The sequence below is a fragment of the Plasmodium gallinaceum genome (assembly GCF_900005855.1).
Source record: "Plasmodium gallinaceum strain 8A genome assembly, contig: PGAL8A_v1_130, whole genome shotgun sequence".
Lineage (NCBI taxonomy): Eukaryota > Apicomplexa > Aconoidasida > Haemosporida > Plasmodiidae > Plasmodium > Plasmodium gallinaceum.
Genome location: NW_021628289.1, coordinates 674,374 through 698,451, shown reverse-complemented (window position 1 = coordinate 698,451; position 24,078 = coordinate 674,374). Strand labels below are relative to the sequence as shown.

The 24,078-nt window shown below is 17.3% G+C and overlaps 8 protein-coding genes across 8 annotated transcripts; 2 read left to right on the top strand and 6 right to left on the bottom strand.

The window, feature by feature from the left end:
* Positions 1–142: 142 nt before the first annotated feature.
* DIA2 (DNA replication origin binding protein, putative) lies at positions 143–2,250 on the bottom strand (the record flags this gene model as incomplete). Its single annotated transcript, XM_028673448.1, has 6 exons — positions 143–209; positions 292–796; positions 1,012–1,079; positions 1,169–1,294; positions 1,716–1,832; positions 2,048–2,250. The coding sequence occupies 6 exons, from the start codon at positions 2,248–2,250 to the stop codon at positions 143–145; spliced, it is 1,086 nt and encodes a 361-aa protein (XP_028529899.1).
* A 935-nt stretch (positions 2,251–3,185) lies between these two features.
* Positions 3,186–5,401, top strand: PGAL8A_00467600 (rac-beta serine/threonine protein kinase, putative; the record flags this gene model as incomplete). Its single annotated transcript, XM_028673447.1, has 2 exons — positions 3,186–4,009; positions 4,174–5,401. 2 exons carry the CDS (start codon positions 3,186–3,188, stop codon positions 5,399–5,401), a joined length of 2,052 nt encoding a protein of 683 aa, XP_028529898.1.
* A 1,162-nt stretch (positions 5,402–6,563) lies between these two features.
* On the bottom strand, positions 6,564–7,806 carry PGAL8A_00467500 (signal recognition particle receptor, beta subunit, putative; the record flags this gene model as incomplete). Its single annotated transcript, XM_028673446.1, has 4 exons — positions 6,564–6,635; positions 6,724–6,841; positions 6,931–7,062; positions 7,340–7,806. 4 exons carry the CDS (start codon positions 7,804–7,806, stop codon positions 6,564–6,566), a joined length of 789 nt encoding a protein of 262 aa, XP_028529897.1.
* A 921-nt stretch (positions 7,807–8,727) lies between these two features.
* On the bottom strand, positions 8,728–9,813 carry PGAL8A_00467400 (conserved Plasmodium protein, unknown function; the record flags this gene model as incomplete). Its single annotated transcript, XM_028673445.1, has 1 exon — positions 8,728–9,813. One exon carries the CDS (start codon positions 9,811–9,813, stop codon positions 8,728–8,730), a length of 1,086 nt encoding a protein of 361 aa, XP_028529896.1.
* A 559-nt stretch (positions 9,814–10,372) lies between these two features.
* On the bottom strand, positions 10,373–11,815 carry PGAL8A_00467300 (pre-mRNA-splicing factor, putative; the record flags this gene model as incomplete). Its single annotated transcript, XM_028673443.1, has 1 exon — positions 10,373–11,815. One exon carries the CDS (start codon positions 11,813–11,815, stop codon positions 10,373–10,375), a length of 1,443 nt encoding a protein of 480 aa, XP_028529895.1.
* Positions 11,816–12,984: 1,169 nt separating this feature from the next.
* PGAL8A_00467200 (conserved Plasmodium protein, unknown function) lies at positions 12,985–14,496 on the top strand (the record flags this gene model as incomplete). Its single annotated transcript, XM_028673442.1, has 1 exon — positions 12,985–14,496. The coding sequence occupies one exon, from the start codon at positions 12,985–12,987 to the stop codon at positions 14,494–14,496; it is 1,512 nt and encodes a 503-aa protein (XP_028529894.1).
* Positions 14,497–15,419: 923 nt separating this feature from the next.
* On the bottom strand, positions 15,420–16,025 carry MTIP (myosin A tail domain interacting protein, putative; the record flags this gene model as incomplete). Its single annotated transcript, XM_028673441.1, has 1 exon — positions 15,420–16,025. The coding sequence occupies one exon, from the start codon at positions 16,023–16,025 to the stop codon at positions 15,420–15,422; it is 606 nt and encodes a 201-aa protein (XP_028529893.1).
* A 2,313-nt stretch (positions 16,026–18,338) lies between these two features.
* On the bottom strand, positions 18,339–22,987 carry PGAL8A_00467000 (conserved Plasmodium protein, unknown function; the record flags this gene model as incomplete). Its single annotated transcript, XM_028673440.1, has 10 exons — positions 18,339–18,557; positions 18,724–18,922; positions 19,254–19,315; positions 19,454–19,633; positions 19,724–20,412; positions 20,546–21,563; positions 21,680–21,758; positions 21,833–21,926; positions 22,098–22,422; positions 22,769–22,987. The coding sequence occupies 10 exons, from the start codon at positions 22,985–22,987 to the stop codon at positions 18,339–18,341; spliced, it is 3,084 nt and encodes a 1,027-aa protein (XP_028529892.1).
* Positions 22,988–24,078: the final 1,091 nt, after the last annotated feature.

Here is a 24,078-nt window from a genome sequence, read left to right as displayed (position 1 = left end):
TAAAAAAAAAAAAAAAATTCTATAAATATTTGAATATAAAGAAAAAAAAAAAAAAAAAAAAAAATTTTTTATATTGTGTGCAAGCATATATTTAAAGAGAACATTATAATGTAAAAAAGAGTTTTGATAATGATTTTAAAAATTAATTTTCTGATATTTTAGTTATAAATAGATGAGATAAAAACTTTAGATTAAAAAAAAAAAAAGACCTAAAAAAAAAAAGATAAATACAGAATATTAAATGTAATTAAGAAAAACAATAAAAAAAAATATATAAATATATATACAAACCGATATTGCTTGTTATTAATATTCAGTGTATCTTCTGAATAGTTAAATTTTATTTTTGATAAAATTTTAAAAGATACCCATTTTAACATATTATTATTCCCGCTTAAATAATTTTGCAAACGTAACTGAATTAAATTCTTATATTTATTTGGTTCATTTAATAATTCTGAATAATGTATTTCTATTATACGTTCATCTTTGTTAAATTTATATTCTCCTATTCTTATAAATTTAACAATGTTATTTTCACTTTCTGATTGAAATTTTAATAAATCCTTAATTAATTCATCACACGATAATAACAAGTTCCATTTTTTAATTTTATTATAAGATATCTTTAATGCTTCCAAAACTTCTTTTTTATTAACTTCAGACCTCAATATTAGAACTTTGTTAGATTCATTCAAAAATAGTAAGTATCGAAAATATGTAATAAAACAAGGATTGTATATGACTCTATCTCTATCTTTTGGATCTAAATGTATATTTCCTATGTCTTTTAATGCTATTTTTAATACATTAAAAAGAAAAAAACTGTTCATATATTTACCATTAAAAATATTTTCATTAATGTAAAAAGTTATAGTTAAATAATTATATTTGTTATATATATATATATATATATATATATATATATATATAAAGAGAAAGAGAGATAAATTTTCTATTCATAAAAATATTTATATGAATTTTTATATATTTTTGATCTTAATAATTTACGTCTTATATATGTGATACAGCTAATATAAACACCGTCATAACGAATACGAGGATATTCTAACAATAACCTAGAAACAATTTTATAATTCGTTTTAGTTATTTAAAAAAATAATCTAAATATTTTATTATTTTTTTTTTTTAATCTATTATATAAAACCTTTTGTAAGAATTTTCATATAACTTTATTTTTTCTTCATGTTTTGTAAAATTTATCTCACATAAACGCTTATACTCATTTTCAAGAGATATCAAAGAATAAATGTTTTTGCATAAAAAATGAAATCTGTTTTATATTATTCAGAAGAAAGAATGATAAGTTTTTATTATATATATTCTTAATTTTTTTTTTTTATAAATATATATGTAAATTATTATTAAAAAAATTTCATTAAATATTGTATATATATGATATTATAGGAGTAATTGAACAATAATATCTATTAAAAATGCTAATATTATACAACTTTATAAAATATATAAACATGTACAAAAATTATATTACTAATTAATATTTATTCATTTCATCTTTATTTTACACATGTATATATATATATATATATATATATATATATATATATATATATATATATATATATATGTTATATTTTTTTATCAAACATTATATTTCAATATAGTTAAGTTATTTATAAATTATAATTTATTATTTCTCTTAAAATATATAATTATATGAATATATTTTAAACCTATGCATGGAATAAAAGTCTAAAAATTTTATTATTGAATAAAAATTTTTTGATAGAATATTTATTAAGTAACTATTTTTATCATTATCATTTTCTTCAGTAGATTCATTTTTATCTCTATATAAAAATAAAAAAAAAAAAAAAAAAAGACTGTTTATAAAAACTTTAATAAAAATCTATGAAACAAGTGTGTAATAAAAAAAAAATATATATATAGAATGCTTATTCCCAATGTGTTACATATAAAATTATTTTAAAACTATTTCATGTAATAAAATATAGATTATATGTATGTCTATAAATATTTATAAATCTTAAAAAGATAAATTTACATATTTTCAGAATTTTCATTTGTATAGATATTGAGAATTTTTGGATATAATTTTACAGCTTCTTGATAAAATTTTGTAGCCTTTAAAAAATTTTCATCATATTCATAATTTATTGCTTTAGCAAATAATTTTTTTGCTTTTTCTTTATTTGAATTAGAATATTTTATAGACTTATCATTACTTTGATTTTTTTTTTCAGACATTTTTGATATTAAGAAAAAAAAATTACAATAGAATAATTGTTTATGTTTTAAATAAAAAATGAATCATTTTGAAATGTAAAATATTTATATATATATAATGACAAATTTTTATCATCATTTTAAACATGCTACGTTAATGTGAAAAATTTATTTAAATTTTACATAAGATTAAAAATAATTTTTTTTTATTTTTCCCTTTGGCACAATGTGAATTCATATGAATCTATATTAAAAAAAACATATAATTAAATAAAAATGATCTAAATAATCATATATTAAAAGCATAAATTAAAATTTTTAGCATGTTTTACATTTAAATGTTTAAAAAAAAGAAAAAGGAAAAAGGAAAAATAAACTTTATAATATTTTATTAATGTATCCAGTTTTTGTAAAGTTTTTTAAGGTTTAGAAGAAAAATTAAAAATAAAGATAAAAGTGTATTTTAATATATTTATTTGTTTTTTTTTTTTTTTTTTTTTTTATAATTTTTTTAGCAAAGTATATACACCAAACTGTTCTAATTATTTATTTATTAAATGGTTTATTTTTTTTAATTCTTTTTTTCTTTCCATGTGCAAAATGAATGTTTAGAAATGTTACGCAATCGTTTTTGTTTAGAACTATTTTTAGGAAAATTGTTACCACTAGTTTATTTTAAATTTAACTTTATTTTATTTTCGTAATTCAGTTGAAGTTAACTGTTCTACATAAAAAAAAAAAATTAACAAATAAAGTTTCAATGTGATCCATCTTATCTTTATTTTATTTTATTTATTTATTTTTTATTTATTTTTACAAAATAAAATATTTAATTTCCATTTTAATATGTTTCAAAGGTAAATTTATTTTATTTTATTTTTTTTTTTTTTTCTATTTATTAACATATTTCAAAAATATATATATATATATATTCATATATATATAAATTTAAAAATATGAATCACATAAATTTTTTTAAATATTTCTCCGAAAAAAATAGACAAAAAAATAATATTCCATCAGATGAATCTTGTTCAATACCATTACAAAAAAATGACTTCAAAAAATATTTTAATTTTATAATTACAAAAAAAAAAAAAAAGGAAAAAAAAAAAGATAAGATTAATGAACAGAACAATGATAATAAGATTTTTAACGAGTCTACTGCTAATACTTTTCAAGAAAAACTTTTAACATATGATAAAAATAGCGATAATAATACAAATATAATTAAAACTTATTATAGCGAAAAATCAAAGCAAGTTGATCCTATTTTAAAACATGGTAATATTTACTCTACTAGAAGTAGTAGCATTGAAGGAACTAAATTATTAAAAATTAAAGAGTATAAAAATAAAAAAGGAAAATTGTATAAAATACTTTTTTTGAAAAAAAACAATTATAAAAATGAAAAGAGAGAAGATGTTTTAAAAGAAAATATGAACAGTCAAATAAATGATATAAAAAATAAATTAGATGAAGACAGTTTAAATGATACAAAAGAAAACTATAATATGTATAATATATATGTTAAAAAAGGGAATGAGTTAAACAATTTAGATAAATATAAGGTAAATAAGCATTTTTTTTATAATAATATGTTAATATGTAGTAAAAGTTTATCTGATGAAGAAGAGAAATTAAATAAAAAATATATAATCAACAGAAATAAAAAGAAAAATATGAATTTTTCATTTAAGAAAAATCATAAAATTAGTTATTGGAACTTTATAAATAATTCAAAAAAAAAATTAGACGCATTTGATAATATCTACGAAAGGTTATATATATATAGAAATGTATATTTATATATACTTCATAAAAAAAAATAAATAAAATAAAAAATTACATTTAAGATAATTTCATTATATAATTTTATATAATCCAAAAAAGGAATAAACATTATATAAATATATCCTCTTTTTTTTTTTTTTTTTTTTGCAGAAATGATAATATTTCTAAAATAAATGAAAAATATAATTATGATAAAAAAGGCAAAAATGAAAACATAAAGGAAAAAATATATTATAAAGATAATATGGCTAACTGCACCTTGAATAGAAATAATAAATTAATAATAAATGATGAATGTTTATATAAGCATGATGAAGATGAAGAATTAAGAAAAAGGAGATTAAGGAAATCAGTTTCATTAACTAATGAAAAAAAAAAAAGAATGAAACCAGAGAGTTTTGTATTTTTAAAGGTTATAGGGAAAGGATCATATGGTAAAGTATTATTAGTAAAGCATGCTCAGAATAATAAATTATTTGCAATGAAAATCTTGAGAAAAGAAAATATAATATCAAAAAATCAACTAGAACATACAAAAATAGAAAGAAACGTACTAAAATGTGTTTCTCATCCATTTATAGTAAAATTATATTATGCTTTTCAAACATCTAAAAAGTTATATTTCATTTTAGAATATTGTCCTGGTGGAGAATTATTTTTTCATTTATCAAAATTAAGAGAATTTTCTGAAGAAGTGGCTAAATTTTATTCTTCTGAAATTATTTTAGCTTTACAATATTTACATAACTTAAATATTATATATAGAGATTTAAAACCAGAAAATGTTTTGTTAGATGAACTTGGACATATAAGACTAACTGACTTTGGTTTATCAAAAGAAGGAGTTACAGATAATAATTCAGCAAAATCTTTATGTGGAACTCCTGAATATTTAGCACCGGAAATTATAGAACAAAGAGGACACGGAAAAGCAGTTGATTGGTGGAGTTTAGGTATAATGATTTATGAAATGTTAACTGGGAATTTACCTTTTAATAGCTCTAATAGAAATATTTTATTTGAGAGAATTAAATATGAGAATTTAACATATCCTAAAAATATATCTCCTGTAGCTGTTGATTTATTAAAAAAATTATTTGAAAAAAATCCTAATAAAAGATTAGGTTCAGGAATTACTGATGCAGAAGAGATAAAAAAACACCCTTTTTTTAAAAGCGTTAATTGGGATGATGTATTAAACAAAAAAGTTAAACCTCCTTTTAAACCTCATTTATTTAATCAAATAGATTTACAAAATTTTGATAAAGAATTTTTATGTATGCCATTGAGGTACTCAGACCAATTTGATAGCAATCCAACTTCAAGTTCACAAAAAAATAATATAATTAAAGATTTTAACTACAATAATTATGAATAATACAAAAATAAAATAAAATAATAATAGCTAGTTTGTGTAATACCAAAGACAAAATAGAATTATTGTTGTAATATTTCTTAATTAAATAATATATATATATATACATGTATTTTTTTTTTTTTTTTACTGAAATATATTCGTAGTTTTATTCATTCATTATTATTATTTTAGTATGAATGATATATAAATTTACAGACATATTTACTTATATATTTAAAATGTTATTTCCTCTTTTATGCTTTCAAAGAATATATAATATTTATTTCCATTTACTTTAATTTTTATTAGTTTTATCATTTTATTTTTATTTTTTTTTGTTGTTTTTAATATTTAATATTATACTTTTATTCATTTTTATGTTATTATGAATCACGAGAATAATTTATTTTGTTTTACAAATTTTTCTGTATTTAATTTTGTTTTGTTTTATAATTGTTTTATCTAGTTTCTCTTTTTTTTTGTAAATCATCAAATATAGAAGTATAATAAATTAAAATTTTTTCTTTTAAATAATAATAACCTTCATACATATAAACACATTTTTATTTGTCTTATGATTGTATTAATTATATATTATTTCTTTTTTATAAGTGAACAAAGTAGTATTTTACATATTCTTAGTAACTCTTCTTTATCTAATTTTTTATACTTTTATAATTTATACTACATATATATATATGCAATTAACTTTTATTATATATATTTTTTTCCTTATCATCTTTAAATATTTATCATAATTATTGAACTTATCTATATGTATATGTACACCATAATTAATAAAATTTAACTTTTAAATTAAATTTTTGTGGAATTATTATCTTATATATAAATATGTAATTACACATATATATAATATTAAAAATGGTAATATAACATTAAAAATATATTACATCTATATATTTTTTTTTAAAAATATAATTTTTAATAAGTTTAAAAAAAAAAATCTTTATTTTTTTTTAAATAAAAACGTTAATTTAATAAATTTTAAATGAATAAAAAATGAAAAATTAACAAAAAACATATATTCTTTATTTTCAAAAATAAATTTAAAAAGCATTTAAATAAAAAAAACAATTGTTTTTATACATTAAATGAGTTTAGACAATAAATTAATAAAAAAAAAAAAAAAAAAAAAGAATTTAAAATTGTAAAAATGTGAAATTTAAACATGTTTTTCTATAAACTCTATTATTTCTTCTACATAATCATTTTTTATTGAAGCACTACATATTTCCTAAAAATTATAAATGTATATATATTTATATATATTTATATATATTTAATATTTTTTTTTTTTTTTTTTTTTTTTTTTTTTTTTTTACTATATGACAAGGGGCTTTTTCGAATCTAAAGAATTCTGAATTACTTCCTAAAAAATGTTCTGTTTCATCATTATCATCTTCTTCAAGTGAATTATATTTAGACATTTTTAAAATTTCACTAAAAAAAAAAAAAAAAATTTGTTAATAAATATATAAGTTTACAAAATCATATAAATATATATAAATATTTTATTTTTTTATATTTACATTTCTCTTTCTAAATCTTCTTTGATAACTTGTTTTGGACGTGAATTGCACAAGTCAGTTTTATTACAAACGATAATAAAAGGAATTTTCTTTTGAACAATAATTTTATTAGTAAATAATTCGTATAATTTCCTAATAAAATAAAAAGAATTTATATAAACAAAATGTAATAAAAAACTAAAAATAAAAACTTCTAACATTCTATATCAAAATATATTTATATCATCTTTAACTTATTTTTTTTCTTAATATATATAAATGAATATATAATATAAAAATACAATATTCAATTTGTTTTTTTTTATCTAATTATTTTATTTATTTTATTTATTTTTTAATTTATAGAACAAAATTAGAGTTTTAATTATTTAAGAGTAGTTATTTTATTATAATTTTTTTTTAATATTACTCTGCTACAATTTTCAATGATTGTTTATCTGAGCTATCTAAAATATAAATAATAATTTTTGTAAAATCAAAATATTTATTTAATGAATGAGATAATTTAGGATGTCCAGGAAAATCAACAAATTGTATACATTTTTGTTTTTTTTTATTTTTTAAAAAAATAAATGCTTTATTTTCTTTCATCGAAGTAATTGTTCTACATATTTTATTTGTTTTTAATTTGAACAAAAATGTTGTTTTACCACTATCACATGGTCCTAATAATAATACTATTTCTTGTTTTATTTTTTTCCTTTTTTTAAATATACTGAATATTATAAAAATAAGATAAAACAAGAAAACTAATCCAAATAGTAAAGTAATTATAAAAAGCAAATTGTGAAATTCGTTTAAATCTATCCCATATTTTGCATAATATATTTTTAACTTTAAAATTATACTCTTTAATATTTTTAATAAAATATCCATTTTATATATTTAAATCTTTACATGAATATATATATTTTTTTGTAAATAATTTATTAAATTTTTTTTTTTTTTTTTGTTCTTCTAAATAACTTGTATTAATTTTTCCTTTTTTTTTTTTTAAATTACGAATTTTTAAAAATGTTTTATTATTCCATAAATTAATCTATACTTTTCTGTTTATACATACATTTCTTTTTTTTCTTAAAATGCAAATATAAAGAATAAAAAAAATAAAATAAGTTATAATATTTTATTTCAAAACTATTAGTAATGTTATTTATTAAAAAAAAAAAAAAAAAAAAAAAAAAAAAATGAAGTTTTTGTATTTTACATTTTTTATAGATGTTATATCTTCTTATTAATTATTCTTTGTAATTTCTATAAAATAAAAATTAGTATATCCTCTCTATTATAAGATAAAATGAATCACATTATTTTATAAGTATAGGAAAAGTTAATAATCTATGAAATATTTTTTTTTAGATTGCTAGAAGAACAAAAATAATATATTTATATATATATATATATATTTGTATATATATTTCTTTACATTTTCAATTCTAAAATATAAGGCTCTATTATTCCTTTATGATTAGAAAAAAAAAAAAAAAAAAAATTAAAAACGCTATTTTTTTTTACAAGTTATTTATCTTATTACATTAGTATTAGATTATTATTATTAAAAAAAAAAAATAAAAAAAAAAAAGTTAAAAAAAAGAACATTTAATGTTTTATTTTAGTTTTATAGTTTAAGAATAATTATAATATAAAAAATGTTTTTTTTCTTTTATTTAAAAAGTTTTATTTAAAATTAAAAATTAGTAAAAAAACAATAACAAATTAAGGAGATTAGGTTAAATTACCACTTTAAAAATAAAAAAAAAATATATATATATAATAAATGATAGATATTTAAAAATATTATATTTTCACCCAAGATATATTATCATTAATAATTGATTTTTTAACAATATTATTTTTCCAATGATCATCTTTTAAACCTATAGTTTTTAATGATACTGTTGACGGAGTAAATTTAATTAAAATATAATTTTCTTTATAATTATCAGATATAATATAAGACCATTTATCATTCCATACAACATTCTTGATTTCTTCACTTTCTATTATTGAAGCATTTCCATATAATGTGGCATAAACATTTTTTTTATCATCTGAATATAATAATGTGATATCACTTTTTTTTGTTTTTAAAAAATTATGTATATCTGAGTTTTTTGAAGTACTAAAATATAAATAATTTAAAGGCAATCCAACCGAACTTTTTGATCTCATGACTTTTTGCATTAATGGTTTATTCAAAGAATACAGAAAATCTTTAATATTTTCTTCATTTTTTTCATTAAGAGCTCTTTTTTCTTTTTCATGAACATTGATTATGTTATTTTGATTTCCTTTATTGGAATAATTATTTTCATGTTCTAATTCATTTCCATAATTTACTTCTGATTCTTCTGGGTTAAGGGGTTCAATATAAAATGTATTAATTTGATTATTATTAAAATACAAACAAAAACATTTAGAAGATCCTTCAATTAATTTTAGAGTTTCATTAATTATATCTTCTGATGAATTAAAAGAATAATTTAATTCCGATAATTTTGCATCTTCTAAATATTTAAATAAATACATTAAACAAATTATTGGAACACTTTGAAATCCTATAAATATAATCAATCTTTTGAATTTTCCTTTTTTATGTATAAATTTTTTTTTTCTTTCTTCCTCGTACTTTTTTTTTTTTTCTTCTTCTTCATCGTCTTTTATATTTAAACTTTTTTTCATTTCTTCCATAGATACTGCATTTTCATTCTTTAAAATTTCTTCAATTTCATTTTTTATTATATTGTTTTTTTGTGTTTTAAAAAAAAAGCCCCTCCTTTTCATATATATGTAATTATGCTTTGTTATAGCATTCCCTTCATATAAAATATATTTATTTAATATTTTTGAATGAAAAAAAAATCTTTTATATAAATTATTCATTGTATTTAATAATCAGCATATCTATATATATTTTACATTATATTTTTACATAAACATAATTTTCTCTAAAAAGCTAATTTGTAAAATAAAAAGAAATTAAATAAAAATTTGATAATATGTTTATATATTATATATTATATATTATTTATTAAAATATGTGCAATTTTTTTAAACGTTTTAATATAAATATATTTGCATATGAATATTTTTTACATGTAACTTAAATAATATTACAAAATATAAGGTAAAAAATTAAAAATATAAAAAGCTAATAAAGTATTTTTCTTAATAAAAAAAAAAAAAAAAATTTATAAAATATAAATATATATATGTACGTTTATATAAATATTACTTTTTTTTTTTGTCATAAAGCTTACCGGTTTCAATATCTTTTATTATTTAGTTTCTATTCAAAAAAAACGAAAAAACAAAGAAAAAAAAGAAAAAGAAAAGGAAAAGGAAAAGGAAAAGGAAAAGGAAAAGGAAAAAAAAAAAAAAAAAAACATAAAAAAACAAAACAGTAAAATTATATTAAAATTTTTGACCATAATAATTTTTTTCAAAGATCAGATGTATTATTCATATATGTTAATTTATTTTGTTGTCGTTTTAATTCTAATGCTTCTAATCTTCTTTGTTCAAACCCATTTCCTCTTATTACACCATCCCATCTATATCCTGCTAAAATATTAAATCTATTGTAAGGAGTTTGATACCTACAAGTTGGTTTTTGATTTTCTTTTTTGTTATCTAAATATATATTCATAGGATCTTCTTTTCTTTTTTTCTTTTTTAATTCTAATTCATAATCAGAATCATAATCATAATTTATTATGTTCCCTTTATTTATTAACTTTTCATTTTCCTCGATATTTTTTTTTCTAATTTCTTTTTGAACTAGACCACTTCCCCACTCTAATTTTATATTATTATTGTCTCTTTTTTTTTTTTCCCTCATTTTTTTATTTTTTTCAAATTTATCTTTCATTTCACTTCTTTGTTCATTAATCCATTTCTCTCTTGTAATAATTTTACCATCTTTATCTCTATAGATGGTAGAATTAACTCCTTCATTTTCAAAATTTTTGGAATCAGAAAATTGTAATTCCTTATTTTTCATTTCAGAAGATAATGCCAATGATATATATGAATCTGCGTATTCTGATTCTGATTTTTTTTCATGATTTTTTTCGTTTTTTATATTAACTAATGTATCTTCTTCATTTTTAATATATTTAGTATTTCTTCTATATGATAAATCAGAATCACTTTCACTTCTATCTTTCTTTTTTCTAGGAAGAGATAAGTCAGATTCACTTTCACTTCTATCTTTCTTTCTTCTAGGAATAGATAAATCAGATTCACTTTCACTTCTATCTTTCTTTTTTCTTGGAAGAGATAAGTCAGAGTCACTTTCATTTCTATATTTCTTTTTTCTAGGAACAGATAAGTCAGAATCACTTTCACTTATATCTTTCTTTTTTCTTAGAGATAATAAATTAGAATCTTCTTTACTCTCAACATATCTCATACTTTTATCCTTAAAATGCCTATTTAAATTTTTATTAGTATTATTATTATTAGATTCTTTATTTTTATTATAAGAATCATAATCTTTTAATGTATTATTCTCATTCTTTTTTTCTTTTTTTTTGCTTATATTTTTTAAATAATATCCTTTTTCTTTATTTATTTCATTTTTTGCTTCACATGAACCTATCACAAGATTATTGCTTAAAGATTCTAAAATTTTTTTCTTGTTTTCATTTGATAATTGCAATATTTCCATAGTATTGTTTTCTGTAACAGTAATTGGTATCTCAGAGCTTCTATCTGATTCTGTAAATTCAAATTTCTCATCATCGTCTTTATTAATATTATTTCGAAAAATATTTTTATTAGTTTCCTCTTCACTGTCGTAAATTTGTATATTACTTTTCTTCCCCCGTCTATTTTTCTTTTTTGATGTTTTCAAATACTTTTTTATTAAATATTCATTCATTTTTAAAGTACTTTTTTATGATAATTAAAAAAAAATTGACAATTTTTTATTCCATCGCATTTTTTTTAAATAAAAAAATAAGTATATTGTTATATGTTTATATATACTAATTAAGACTTGTAAAAATATTTTTTTAGATAATATACTTTATATTTTTTAATAATTTTTAATATATCTCTAACATTTTCAATTGCAATAACTTATGTTATCCTATGTTTTTTTTTTTCTTTTTATCTTTTAATATTCTTTTTTTAAATTGTTTTTATTTATATTATTATATTTGATTTATGCTTTGTTTCCTTTTAAATTTACTTGTTTATTTTTTTTTAAGTATATTCCATTTAATTCTTTTTAATCATTGTTACTTTATATTTTGTTTTTTTTCTTTTCTTCCTATTTTATTTTATCCTATTAATATTTCTTTTTTTTTTTTTTTTTTCCGCTTTCACTCTTATTTTCTTAAAATAAATTTTTAACAAAATAATTATGTTTTTATATAGTTGAATTTATCTAAATTGTATATAATAAAATTTTTTAAAAAATTCTATAAAAAGTAAAATTAAAAAAACTATTTTTTTTTTTTTTTTTTTGTTTTACTATGAATTTTTCTTTTTTTTTATTATTATTTTTTTCAATTCTCACTATTTTTATTGAAGATTATGACATATTTGACTTGGTAAAATTTTCTATTTTCATAAAGAAAAATAAATTTTATATGTTCTATTTAATTTCTTAAATTTTTTTATCTTTTTACAAAAAAGATAAAAACAAATATATAAAATTATTAATTCTCAAATATATGTATTATTAAAAAATTTGAATAAAAAGAAAAAAAAAAATACTTTTTATATTTATAGAAAATGTTATTGAAAAAAAATTCACCATTTATAAAGACTTGTGTTTTCTTGAAAGGAAAATTCTTTAAAATATAATCGCACATTAATTTAAAAAAAATAAAATAAAGAATAATATATAATAAAATTTTATTTATTTAAAAATATTAATTAAAATCAGATATAAATGATAAAAACAAATCATAATTTAGAAAGTAATTGAGGAATTAAAATAAAAAAAAAAAAAAAAAACCATAGAGTACCGCTGGAGTATAAATCATTTTATATTTTATTGAAGGACAATACAAGTGATATAATGTTACTTAGTTTACACATATGAAATATAAGATGTTAATAATAAAATCAACAAAAAAATGGAAAAATTTAAAATATAGACTATTTTCTAACATTAAATTTGAAGAAAATGTATCATGTTTCAAAAAAAATAAATCTAAATTTGAAAAAAACATAAAATTTAGAGAAGAACTATATAAATATCATTACGAACAATATATAGATAATGTAAATTCAAGACCTGATTTATACTTAAAAGATTCAGAAGATAATAATATTCATGATAAAAGGTTAAAAAGAAATATTCCTTTTGTTTATAGTAACGAAGTTAAAAATTTAGAAGAATTAAAAAAAAATCCTCTTACTCTTGTTAATGTAAAAAATATGAATGATGAATCTTTTGGTGTTGCAACTTTTAATCCTTACTCATTAATTAGTGCAAGAATAATAAATCAGAATTCTATGTTTTCAATAAATATAAATTTTTTTATAGAAAAAATAAAAAACTCTTTGCTTTGGAGAAATAAAATTTCGAAAAATGAAACAGATAATATTATCAGTTCTACTAATCATAATGTTATGTTAAATACTAACTCAACTATTTCTACTGCTAGTGATGATAATAATAATGCTAACGAAAATATCCATGAATATCCAATATTAAATAGTAGTTATTGTTATCGTTTAATAAATAGTGAAGGTGATAATATTCCAGGTTTAATAATTGATCGATATGATGAATATATTAGTGTACAACATTTAACACTTGGGTGTGAAATGTTAGCTTGCAATATTAATGATGCTATTATTGAATTGTTAAAACCAAAAGGTATAATATTCCGAAATGATAATAAAGAAAGATTAAATGAGAAACTAGAAATATATAAAAAAGTTATTTATGGAAAAGTACCAGATAAAGTAACAATGATTGAAAATAACTGCTCTTTTTTTATAGATTTAATTAATTCTCCAAATACGGGATGGTTTTTTAATAGAAAAAATTTAAGAAATTACATATGCCACTATTCTTATCAAAAAAATGTTTTGGATCTTTTCTCATATGTTGGATCCTTTGGAATCCAATGTTCAAAAATAGGGAAAGCAAAAAAAGTTGTATGTGTTGAAAAAGATAAAAATTTTGTACATCTAGCTAAAAAGTCAGCTAATTTAAATAATGTAAATAATATAGATTTTATATGTTCTGACTCTTTAAGTTTCCTTAAAAATTGTAATCAATTATTTGACATAATCATTTTAGATCCACCTAATTTAATTCCTAAGTCGCAATTCATTGAATCTGGTTCCATGAGATATATTAATTTAATTAATTTAGCGCAAAATTATGTTACACCAAACGGGTTACTACTAATTATCTTTACCACAAAATTATGCTCTTATCAGGATTATATCAATATAATTAATAAATCTTTTATTAATACCAATAAAACTGTTAAAATTGTTGGACAAGGACGTTCTTCACCTGATAATCCTGTTAATTTATCTCTTTATCTATTTTCTGATTTTTATTGGTTTATTTTACAATTAACATACTGAAACAATTTTTCCAGAAAGAAAATATATATATATATATATATGTCATTTATGAAAAATTTTATATAATGATAAACATATTTAAAAATATGTTTCAATTTTTTTTTTTCATTTTATAAATTTCTGTTGCTTTAACCTTAAAATATTTTATGCGCATTTATTTTGATTTATCTATTTTTTTTTAATACAAACAATTTTTTTTTTATTTTATGTTTCAGTGATTTTCCTTTTTAAAATTCTTTTGTAAATACCAAAAGTATATTAATGTTCTAGTTTCTTAATAATTTAATTTTTTCTTTTCCTTTTTATTTTTCTTCAAAATCCTTGTTTGTATACTTATTAAGAAAAAAAGACTTTATTTTAAAATGTTATGTAAATTCATCTTACCAGTTTTTTTTGTTTATATGTAAATAATAAAAAATGCTATAAAAATAATGCAATTTTATTATTTTTTATGTAACTTTAAAAGTTGCAAGTTAACTTTTTCTTTTTTTTTTTTTTTTTTTTTATGTGTATATAAATATAGAATAAGTAATATTGTAAAAATCGTAAAATAAAAATATATAATTATATTTAATTTTTTTTTTTATAAAAAGCTAAAAAAAAAGAAAAAATTATCAAATTAAGTAATTATAAAGTTATCATTTATTTATTATAAAATAAATATCTTAATATTTGTATTTAAAAGAAATTATCATAAAAAAAGACAAACAAAAAATATAAAAAAATAGAGACAAATAACAAGAGGAATTACAAGTAAAAAAGTAAATTAAATATTAATGCAAAAATGAAGTATATATATACATATGTAAAGTTTATTCGACTAACATAAAATGAAATAAAATAATCGCGAAATAATATATTAAAAAATAAGTAGATAAATTTCATAATATTTATAGTGTATTAAGGAAAAAATAAAATATCCCTTATTGCAAAATTTCCTCACAGAACAATTTATAATCAATTTTATCTTCCTTTGAAAAGGCATTGAGAGCATCAGTTGCTTCTTCTTCAGTTAAAGCATCACCCCATGTTGTTAAAATATTTTTCATTTGTTTTTTACTTAAATAGCCTGTTGCATTAATATCAAAATGAGCAAACATTTTAACAAGTTCTTCAGTATTATCCCTATCATGGATACATAATGATAAATACTCTAAATATTGATCATAAGTTAAATTATCTCCATATTTTTCTTTAATTTTTTCCTCATCTGTACTTGATGGAGCTAAACCTAATTTTCTAGCATTCACAGAGGCATTTTCTACAGATATTTTTCCATTTTTACTTTTCTCATTAAAGAATGTTTTCGCATCGTTTTTATCTACTTTTTCATCTAAATTTTCTAAATCTGCATCTGATTCTTCAGATTCTTCATAAGTTTCTTCAACTGATGAAGCTTTTTCTTGAGGTTCTGGTTGCCATTCAAATCCTGGTCCCCACATAAAATAGTTTAACTCAGTATCATATGGAGCTAATGTTGATTCAGGATCTGGTAAATTAAAATAACATACTGGGCAATTTTTTTCCATTTTTGTAGCTTATTTAAAAAAAAAAATAAAATAATAATATTTAATATTGGTAAAAAAACAAAAATTGAAATATGCCAATAAAGCTAAATAATACCAAAATAAAATAAATGAATAATTGAAATTAAGTGATTTAAATATACCTTTACAAGATATATATAATTAAAATTAAACAAAATTTTTAAAGATTTATAAAATTTAAAAAAAAATAAACTTAATTTTACACAATATTTTAATTTACAAAAAAAAAAAAAAGTTTCTTTTTTTTAATTAAAATTTAATTTATTTTTTATAGCTATACACAACATTGGAGACTATATAAAATCAAAAAAAAAAAAATTGCCTATTTATATATAAGTATATATATATGTTTTTTTTTTTATCTTTAATTGTTCATATTTTTATTTAAAGCTATTATCTAATAGTGTGTGTGCAAAAACGCAAGCCTTTTTTTTTTTTTTTTTTTTTCACCTTAATAACAAAGGTGTGCTTATAATAAAAATGAAAAAAAAAAGAATAAAATAAATAATAAAAAAAGTGAAATTAACTGTAAATATTTGTAAGGTAAAAATATTCACATCTTTTTTTGAAAGGAAAATGTTGTAAGGTAATGTATTATATCTTCTACATAGTAAAGAAAAAAAGCTAAAAATATAATAAATGCACGTATTAGTTTTTTTTTTTTCCTGATTAATATAGAATCAAAATATATTTTCTTTTTCTTAATGCTAACTTTATTTTTTCTTATCGTATTATACATTATTTAATTAAACATAATTTTATGACAATATTAACATAATAAAAAAAAAAAAAAAAAAAGATAAGTAGAAATTAATTAAAAATAAGGCATATTATTTATGTTCACCGTGAATTTATTTAATTTTAAAAAGATTTGTAGTTTAAAAAAATTTTTTATACACCTTTAAGTCTATGCACTACTAAATTTTTTTTACGATAATTTCTTGAATAAACTAAATCCCAAGATTTCAAATTTATCGCTAATATAAGATTTATATTTATATTTATCTTTATATATATATTTACGCACATAAATGCATAAAAATTGTAAAAAATTAGAAATTTTCAACATCATCAACATAAAGAAAGTAAATTTATTTAGTTTTGAAAAATTATCGTCTATTTTTATAGATGTGTGCATCCTTTTTACACATTTGTGTTCTGAAAATTTTAATAATCATATCATATTTTAGGAGATATTTTTTTTTCTTTTCAAGATTCTGGAAGAGTTTCCTAACTTACGAACTTCAAATATTTAAAAAATATGAAAAGAAAAAAAATACTAATCAAATAGGAATTATATTATTTATTCCATTTTCCCTTAAGTACAACATTATATAAGCTACCATTTATATGAAAATATAATATTTCATTATTATATAAAAAGATTATTTAAAAAATAAAAACTTTTATAGTACTATAAAAATTATGAAATGAGTTAATTAAGCAGTATTATTGAATACAATCCAGAAAATTTACGATTTTTGTTAAAATTCATTTAATGCCTTGAATAAATTTTTATATTTCTCTTTTAAATTATAATTTATAATAATTTTCTTTACATTTACTGTGAGATAAAGAATAAATATTTATAAATAAAATATGAAAAAAAATATTAATGTTACTTAAAAGATATAGGGAAGAATCATTACGTAATATCTTTATTATTTTTCAAAATTATAATAAATGTATATCAGAATAATAAGAATTTGACAAATTCTATAAATAAACATTTTTCTAAATTAAGAATTACTTCATATAAAAATAATGACAGGAAACAAAAAATAAACAAATATTTTATAAATAAACTTATATTCAAAAATAAACATTTTAGTCACAAAAAAATAAATAGAAAAAAATATATTAAAAAAAAAAAAAAAAGACAATTCTATTTTAGACATATTTGTTTTAATAAATTGGACATATTTAAATTCATACTTAACATAAAATTATTAATAAAATCGGAAATATAAAAAAAATGTTAAGAAAAGAAAAAAAATATATCTTCTTAAAAATATATATTTATCAAACAAGAATTATAAAAAGCACGTTTTAATAAAAAAAAAAATTAAAAAAAAAACAATAAAAAATAAATTTAAAGATGAAATTTAAGAAATAAAAAACAGTTTCAATTTATGGTAAAGAGTTGTGTAATAAATTAAAAGAAATAAAGGTTTCTTTTGTATTTATTATAATTAAAGACTAATTTAAAAAATTAATAATAATAACATAGTATACTATAGATAACAGAAATAATAAATATAACATTATTATTTTCAAAATTATATAGTTAGTTTATTATTTTTTTTCATGATTCCTATATAATAATATCATCAAAAATAAAATAGCTGATGATAATGTAGGATTATTTGATTTACATGTAATCTTTAATTTTTTTTTTTTTAATTCTTCTACTGCTACTAGAACAAAATAATTTTCCATTATATCTGAATTCTGAGAATAGCAACCACAAAAATAAATTTTATCTTCAATATAACATACACCTAATGCATCATTCTAAAAATAGATAAATATATTTAAATAATTGTATTATTAAACTATGAATATTAAAATGTGATATATATATATATATATAAATAATAATTATATTTTTTCTTTTTTAATTTTTAAAAAATTTTAATTAAATGTTAAACTTTTTTTATAAAAAAAATGCAAAAAGTACCAAACAAAAATTTTTAACAATGAATTCCTTGTCTATAATATCTTTCTTAAAAATAATTTTCTCTTTTTTATATAGATTAAATTTTTCATTATCCCAAAACTTATTAAAAACATCTTTTGTAATTTTCATTTTCTTCATAAATTTGTTGATTGATATAGGAAATCTTAAATCAATACTTTTTTTAAACATATCTTGCATTCTATAATTAAAAATATGGATTTATAAAATATATTTTATTTTAAAGATAGATATTTATAAGGCAAAAAAAAAAAAAAAAAAAAAAAAAAAAAACTAAGAATTAAAAAATATTAAAAAAAAAACAGTAAAATGATTGTTATGAAAGTGCATTAATTCTGCTAGAACATTTAAATATACAAGTATTTACTTAAGACAAAAAATTTATATTCATAATGCTACTACTCAATTACATTAACTTTGATATATAAATATATATGCATATATTACTTAAAAATATAAATAATTAATTTACTTTTTTTTCATATTTGTATACTATTTTTTTATTTTATTACCTAAAGGAAATTTTTATTAATGGAAATCCTTTGTATATATGTAAGCACTTTACTGCTATTTCCTAATAAAAAAATAATTTAAAATATTAAAATTTTCAAGAGTATATTTAGTTTTTTTATCATAATAAATGAAAAAAAATATATAAGCTTATATGGAAGATTATAGTTTAAATAGTTATATTTTTAATTTTTTTCATTACATAGCAATTTGTTGTGTTAAAACATAACATTTTTTCGTAATTAAGAAATTTAAATTTTAAAGGGAATAACATTTTATTAGAAATTTGTATGTCGACATCGTAAAAATTAACTAATTTTTTGTTTTTCAAATAAAATTTTATCAGACCTTTATCACCAAAATAATGTTGTTCTAGATGTACCTAAAATTTTAAAAAAATAAAAGTAATTATTGATACAACATTTTTATAATATAAAATATTTCTTTATATAATTATTATTAATAATTATACCTCTATATTATTGTCATTATACAGTAAGGAATTATCTTTTAAAATAGTTTTCTGTATATTGCGTATATTGTCATATATAGTAAAGTATTTGTTAAAAAAAGTTGTAGAAGTATCTTCATTCTTCAATTCTGTCATTATTTTTTTATCTTCTTTATTTTTTTCTGTATTTTCTTTCATTTTAAATTCCGTATTTATATTGCAAGATTTAATTTCAGGTTCTCCATAATTTCCTAATGTTTTTTCTACATTAATATGTTTTGTACATTTTTTAATAAGATTATTTAAGTCACTTAGATTCATCATTTCATTTGTATTTTTTTTATGTTTTTTTTTTTTTAAATAAATGTATTTATTCATTCCTAATAAATCTCCAAGAGTTTTTATTTTTGTTTCTTTTTCTTTCTCCATTAAAAATTTATTATAATTTATAAAATCTTCCTTTAATCTATAAAAATTACTTTTTCTAATTAGATTATTCCATATAAGACTATTACCCCTATTAATTGTATTTTTAAATTCAATATTTTTATAAGAATTTACATTATCATATTCCTTTTTTCCTTTGTTTAGCAGAGAATTGAATTCGTTTATTATTTCATTTCCAATAGTATCAAAACTATTACTATAGGATGTATCTCCTTCCTTATTTTTTATTAGGCATTTTCTATATTTATAGCAATTTTTATTATCTATAAAAAAAAATTGTTCAACGTAAAAATAGTAGAGTTTTAAATATAAAAATATATATATATATTTTATTTAAGAATTAAAAATAACTTATATTTTATTTCTAATTAAAATTCACTTTGGTAAGAAATATACCTGATTGATATGTTTTATTTTCCTCCTTATCATTGATATATACTTTATTTATAAAATCTAAAATAATTTTGTTTTCATTAAAAAAACTTTTTTTTTTTTCTTTTTCTTTACAATAATTATTTTCCAATTTATTATGTTCTTCATCATATTCACTATTATTATTTGATATAATTTTTGTTTTAGTTTCGTTTTTTATGTCAATATCTTCAACAATGTCTTTCTTAATTTCTTTTTTTTTAATTTTATTTTCATTATGGATTAAACTTTCTTGTTCTATCTGTTCTGTTAAATATATTTTTTGTTCATTTTTTTCTTCATCTTCTTTAGTAAAATCTATTTCTCCCTCTTTATCTTCTTCCTTTTTCTCTTCATTTTTATTTTTATTTTTTTCTTTTTCTTTTTCTACTTCTTCTTCTCTTTTTTTTTCCTCTCCTTTTTCTTCTTCTTCTATTAAATTTATTTCTTGGTTATCCCTTTTTATTCGTGTGTAATTTATATCCTCCTTTTTTCTCTCTCCTGAAATTTGATATTCCCTTCCATCTTCTACAAAATTATTATTCGTTATATCTTTACAATACGTTTCTCCTCTTTCTTTTTTATTTTTTTCTTCTATAAGAATCTTCTTATACTTTTCATTTTCTTTATTCAAGGAATTGTTAAAATAAACATTTTTATCATTTGAATTTATTTCAAATTCTGTGAAGTTATTAGAGAAATTAGGTTGTAATGAATTGAACATATTTTCATCTTTGTTATTCTTTTTAGTTAAATTGACTGAAGAAGAACTAAAGAATCCTTTATTTTTCAAATTTGAATTGCTTGTACTTATTTTATCAATTTTTTCAAAAGAATTTGTATTCATTACAGATTTATTTTTTAAATTTTTTTGTATTTCTTCTTCTAATAATATATTATCTTGATTTATCTCTTTAAGTTCTTTTTTCTCATCTATCTTATTTTGGTAACAAAGTAAGTATGATTCATATCTAATGCTTATCTCTTCTTCGTCTTGCATTTCCTATTAAAATTATGTATATATATATATATATATATATATATATATATATATATATATATCTTAATATAAAAAAAAAAAAAAAATTCAAATAAATATTATCATTTTATATATTTTACTCTAATAAAATCGCAATATAGTTCATATTCTCCATTATCTAAAAATTCTCTTGTCTTTTTTTTTACTTCATCTAATAACCTATACAATAAATATATACCTATATATATATATATAAATCTCCTTTTATATGTGTATATTATTTTTATTTTTACTTGATATAATTAGAATATATATGATCTATCTTATGATGATTTTCATAATCATTTTCTAAAAGATCGTATATCTCTTTTTTGTAATTATCAAAATCTAAAAAGTTGTAAACAAAAGTGAATACATATATATTTACTTATTTTAAAAATTATTTTATTTTTTTTCTAGTAAAAAAAAAAAAAAAGTGAAGAAATATAAAATTCTATTTTGAAAATGATAGATATATAATTAATATTCATTTGAAAGATATTAAAATTAATATATAACCGTATAGTAATAAGCTGTTAAAAGTTCCATATTTTTCAGGTATTACAATATTTTTATTTTCTATTTTTTTTATTATATTTTTAATAAATTTTTGTTCTTTCGAATTTTTTGTTAAATTTATGTTTTTAATAACTCGAAAAAAACGTTTTGATTCTGTAACTAATAAATTTCGTTCCTCATTTGTTATATTACCAAAATAAGAAATATATTTTTTATTAACTCCTTCTTTGTCTCTTTTTAAAAGTTTATATACATATATAACTATTCTTTTATTAATTAAGTAATTTATGTTTTTTGGTTTTTGTGTTAATGTTATATTTATTAGCTGAAAAAAAAAAAAATGGAAATTTTTTAATTTTATTAATATTAATTTAAAAGAAGATATATATATTTTTTTTTTTTTTTTATATTCCATTTATATAAAAAAATAATTTTATACTTGTGTATCTATGTAAAAATTTTAATACACTAAATTTGTAAAATATATATGTGTATATTTTTCAGAATAATATAATAAAAAAAATAAAGTATTCACATAATTACAAAAAAAAAAAAAAAAAAAAATAAACATTATAAACATATTTTGAAAAAGAAAATTATATATATTTCTTATTTATTTATATATGTATTATTTTTTTTATTAATATATAGATGTAGAAATATATGCACACTTTTAATGTTGTCATTCTGGACATCGGTGTATTTTTTATATTTGTTAAATTGTTGCAACAGTAGTTGTATAACTCTTCATATTTGTTATATGTTAATAAATGATCTTTTAATTCTCTAAAATAAGTATGAAAATATTCAATGGAATGAGTACAGGTTTTGAATAACAATTTATCATCTTCTGTACCCAAATTTTTATATTTACTTTTACATATTGCCATTTTATTCCTAATAATACTTCTCAAAAGTTTTAATTATGTATATAATTTTTTCAAATATTTTAACAAATTTGAAATCAAAGTGAAATATTTTTATTTAATATTATAAACATCAGTGTTATTAATTTCACTATTTCTCTTTTTTTTTTTTATTAATACATTTTAGATAAGTACATTGAAGAAATAAAACAATAAAATACAGTTAAAATGAAAAAAAAAAAAAGAAAAAAATAAATAAATAAAATAAAACATTAAGTGCACCAAAATTAGGAAATGAAAAAAAAAAAAAATTCATGATATATTACACACAAAAAAATATCCAATTTTACATTTCAAAAATAAGCATAAATCTTCCATAAATAATTATATATAATTTTTCTTATTTAAATTATATATAAAAATAAAGTCTCTTTATTTAAAACTGTAAAAAAAAAAAAAAAATAAATAAGAGAATTTACATAAATGTCAAAAAATAATTTATAATTAAAAGCAAAATTTACAAAAATCAAATATTTTATAATGAACAATATATATGTTATCAATTTATTTGATATAAAGATATATTGTTTACTATTAACAGTTAAAGAAAATAAAATAATGTTAAAATTAAAATAAAAAAAGAGGTAATACAAAAAGAAATTCTACAATATTTATTAAAATGGGTTATTACATTAAAGAATAAAATTGGTGTAGAAAATTTAAAATTATAAATATAACAATTTTTTTAATAAAAATTATCGAAATAATCGATAATTAAAAGTAAATTTAGCTTCTTTTTATTTATATTTTAAAAATGCACAGATGTATTTTTTTGATAGTTCATTTAATTATATATAATTACATATAAATAATAATAGTATAAAAATATGCTTTTTTTTTTTTTTCTATTTTTTTTTAAAGAAATCGAGTATTTTAATTAGATTTACAATTTATACCAAAATATTCATATTCTTAATTGTACGATAAAATAATTTAAATTGTATATTGAATATATTTATTTCTTTATATAGAAAAAAATAGTACATTTTGTTTTATATTTTTTATAATAAAATATTTTGTACATAAAGTAAAAACACTTTAAATATAAAGTATGA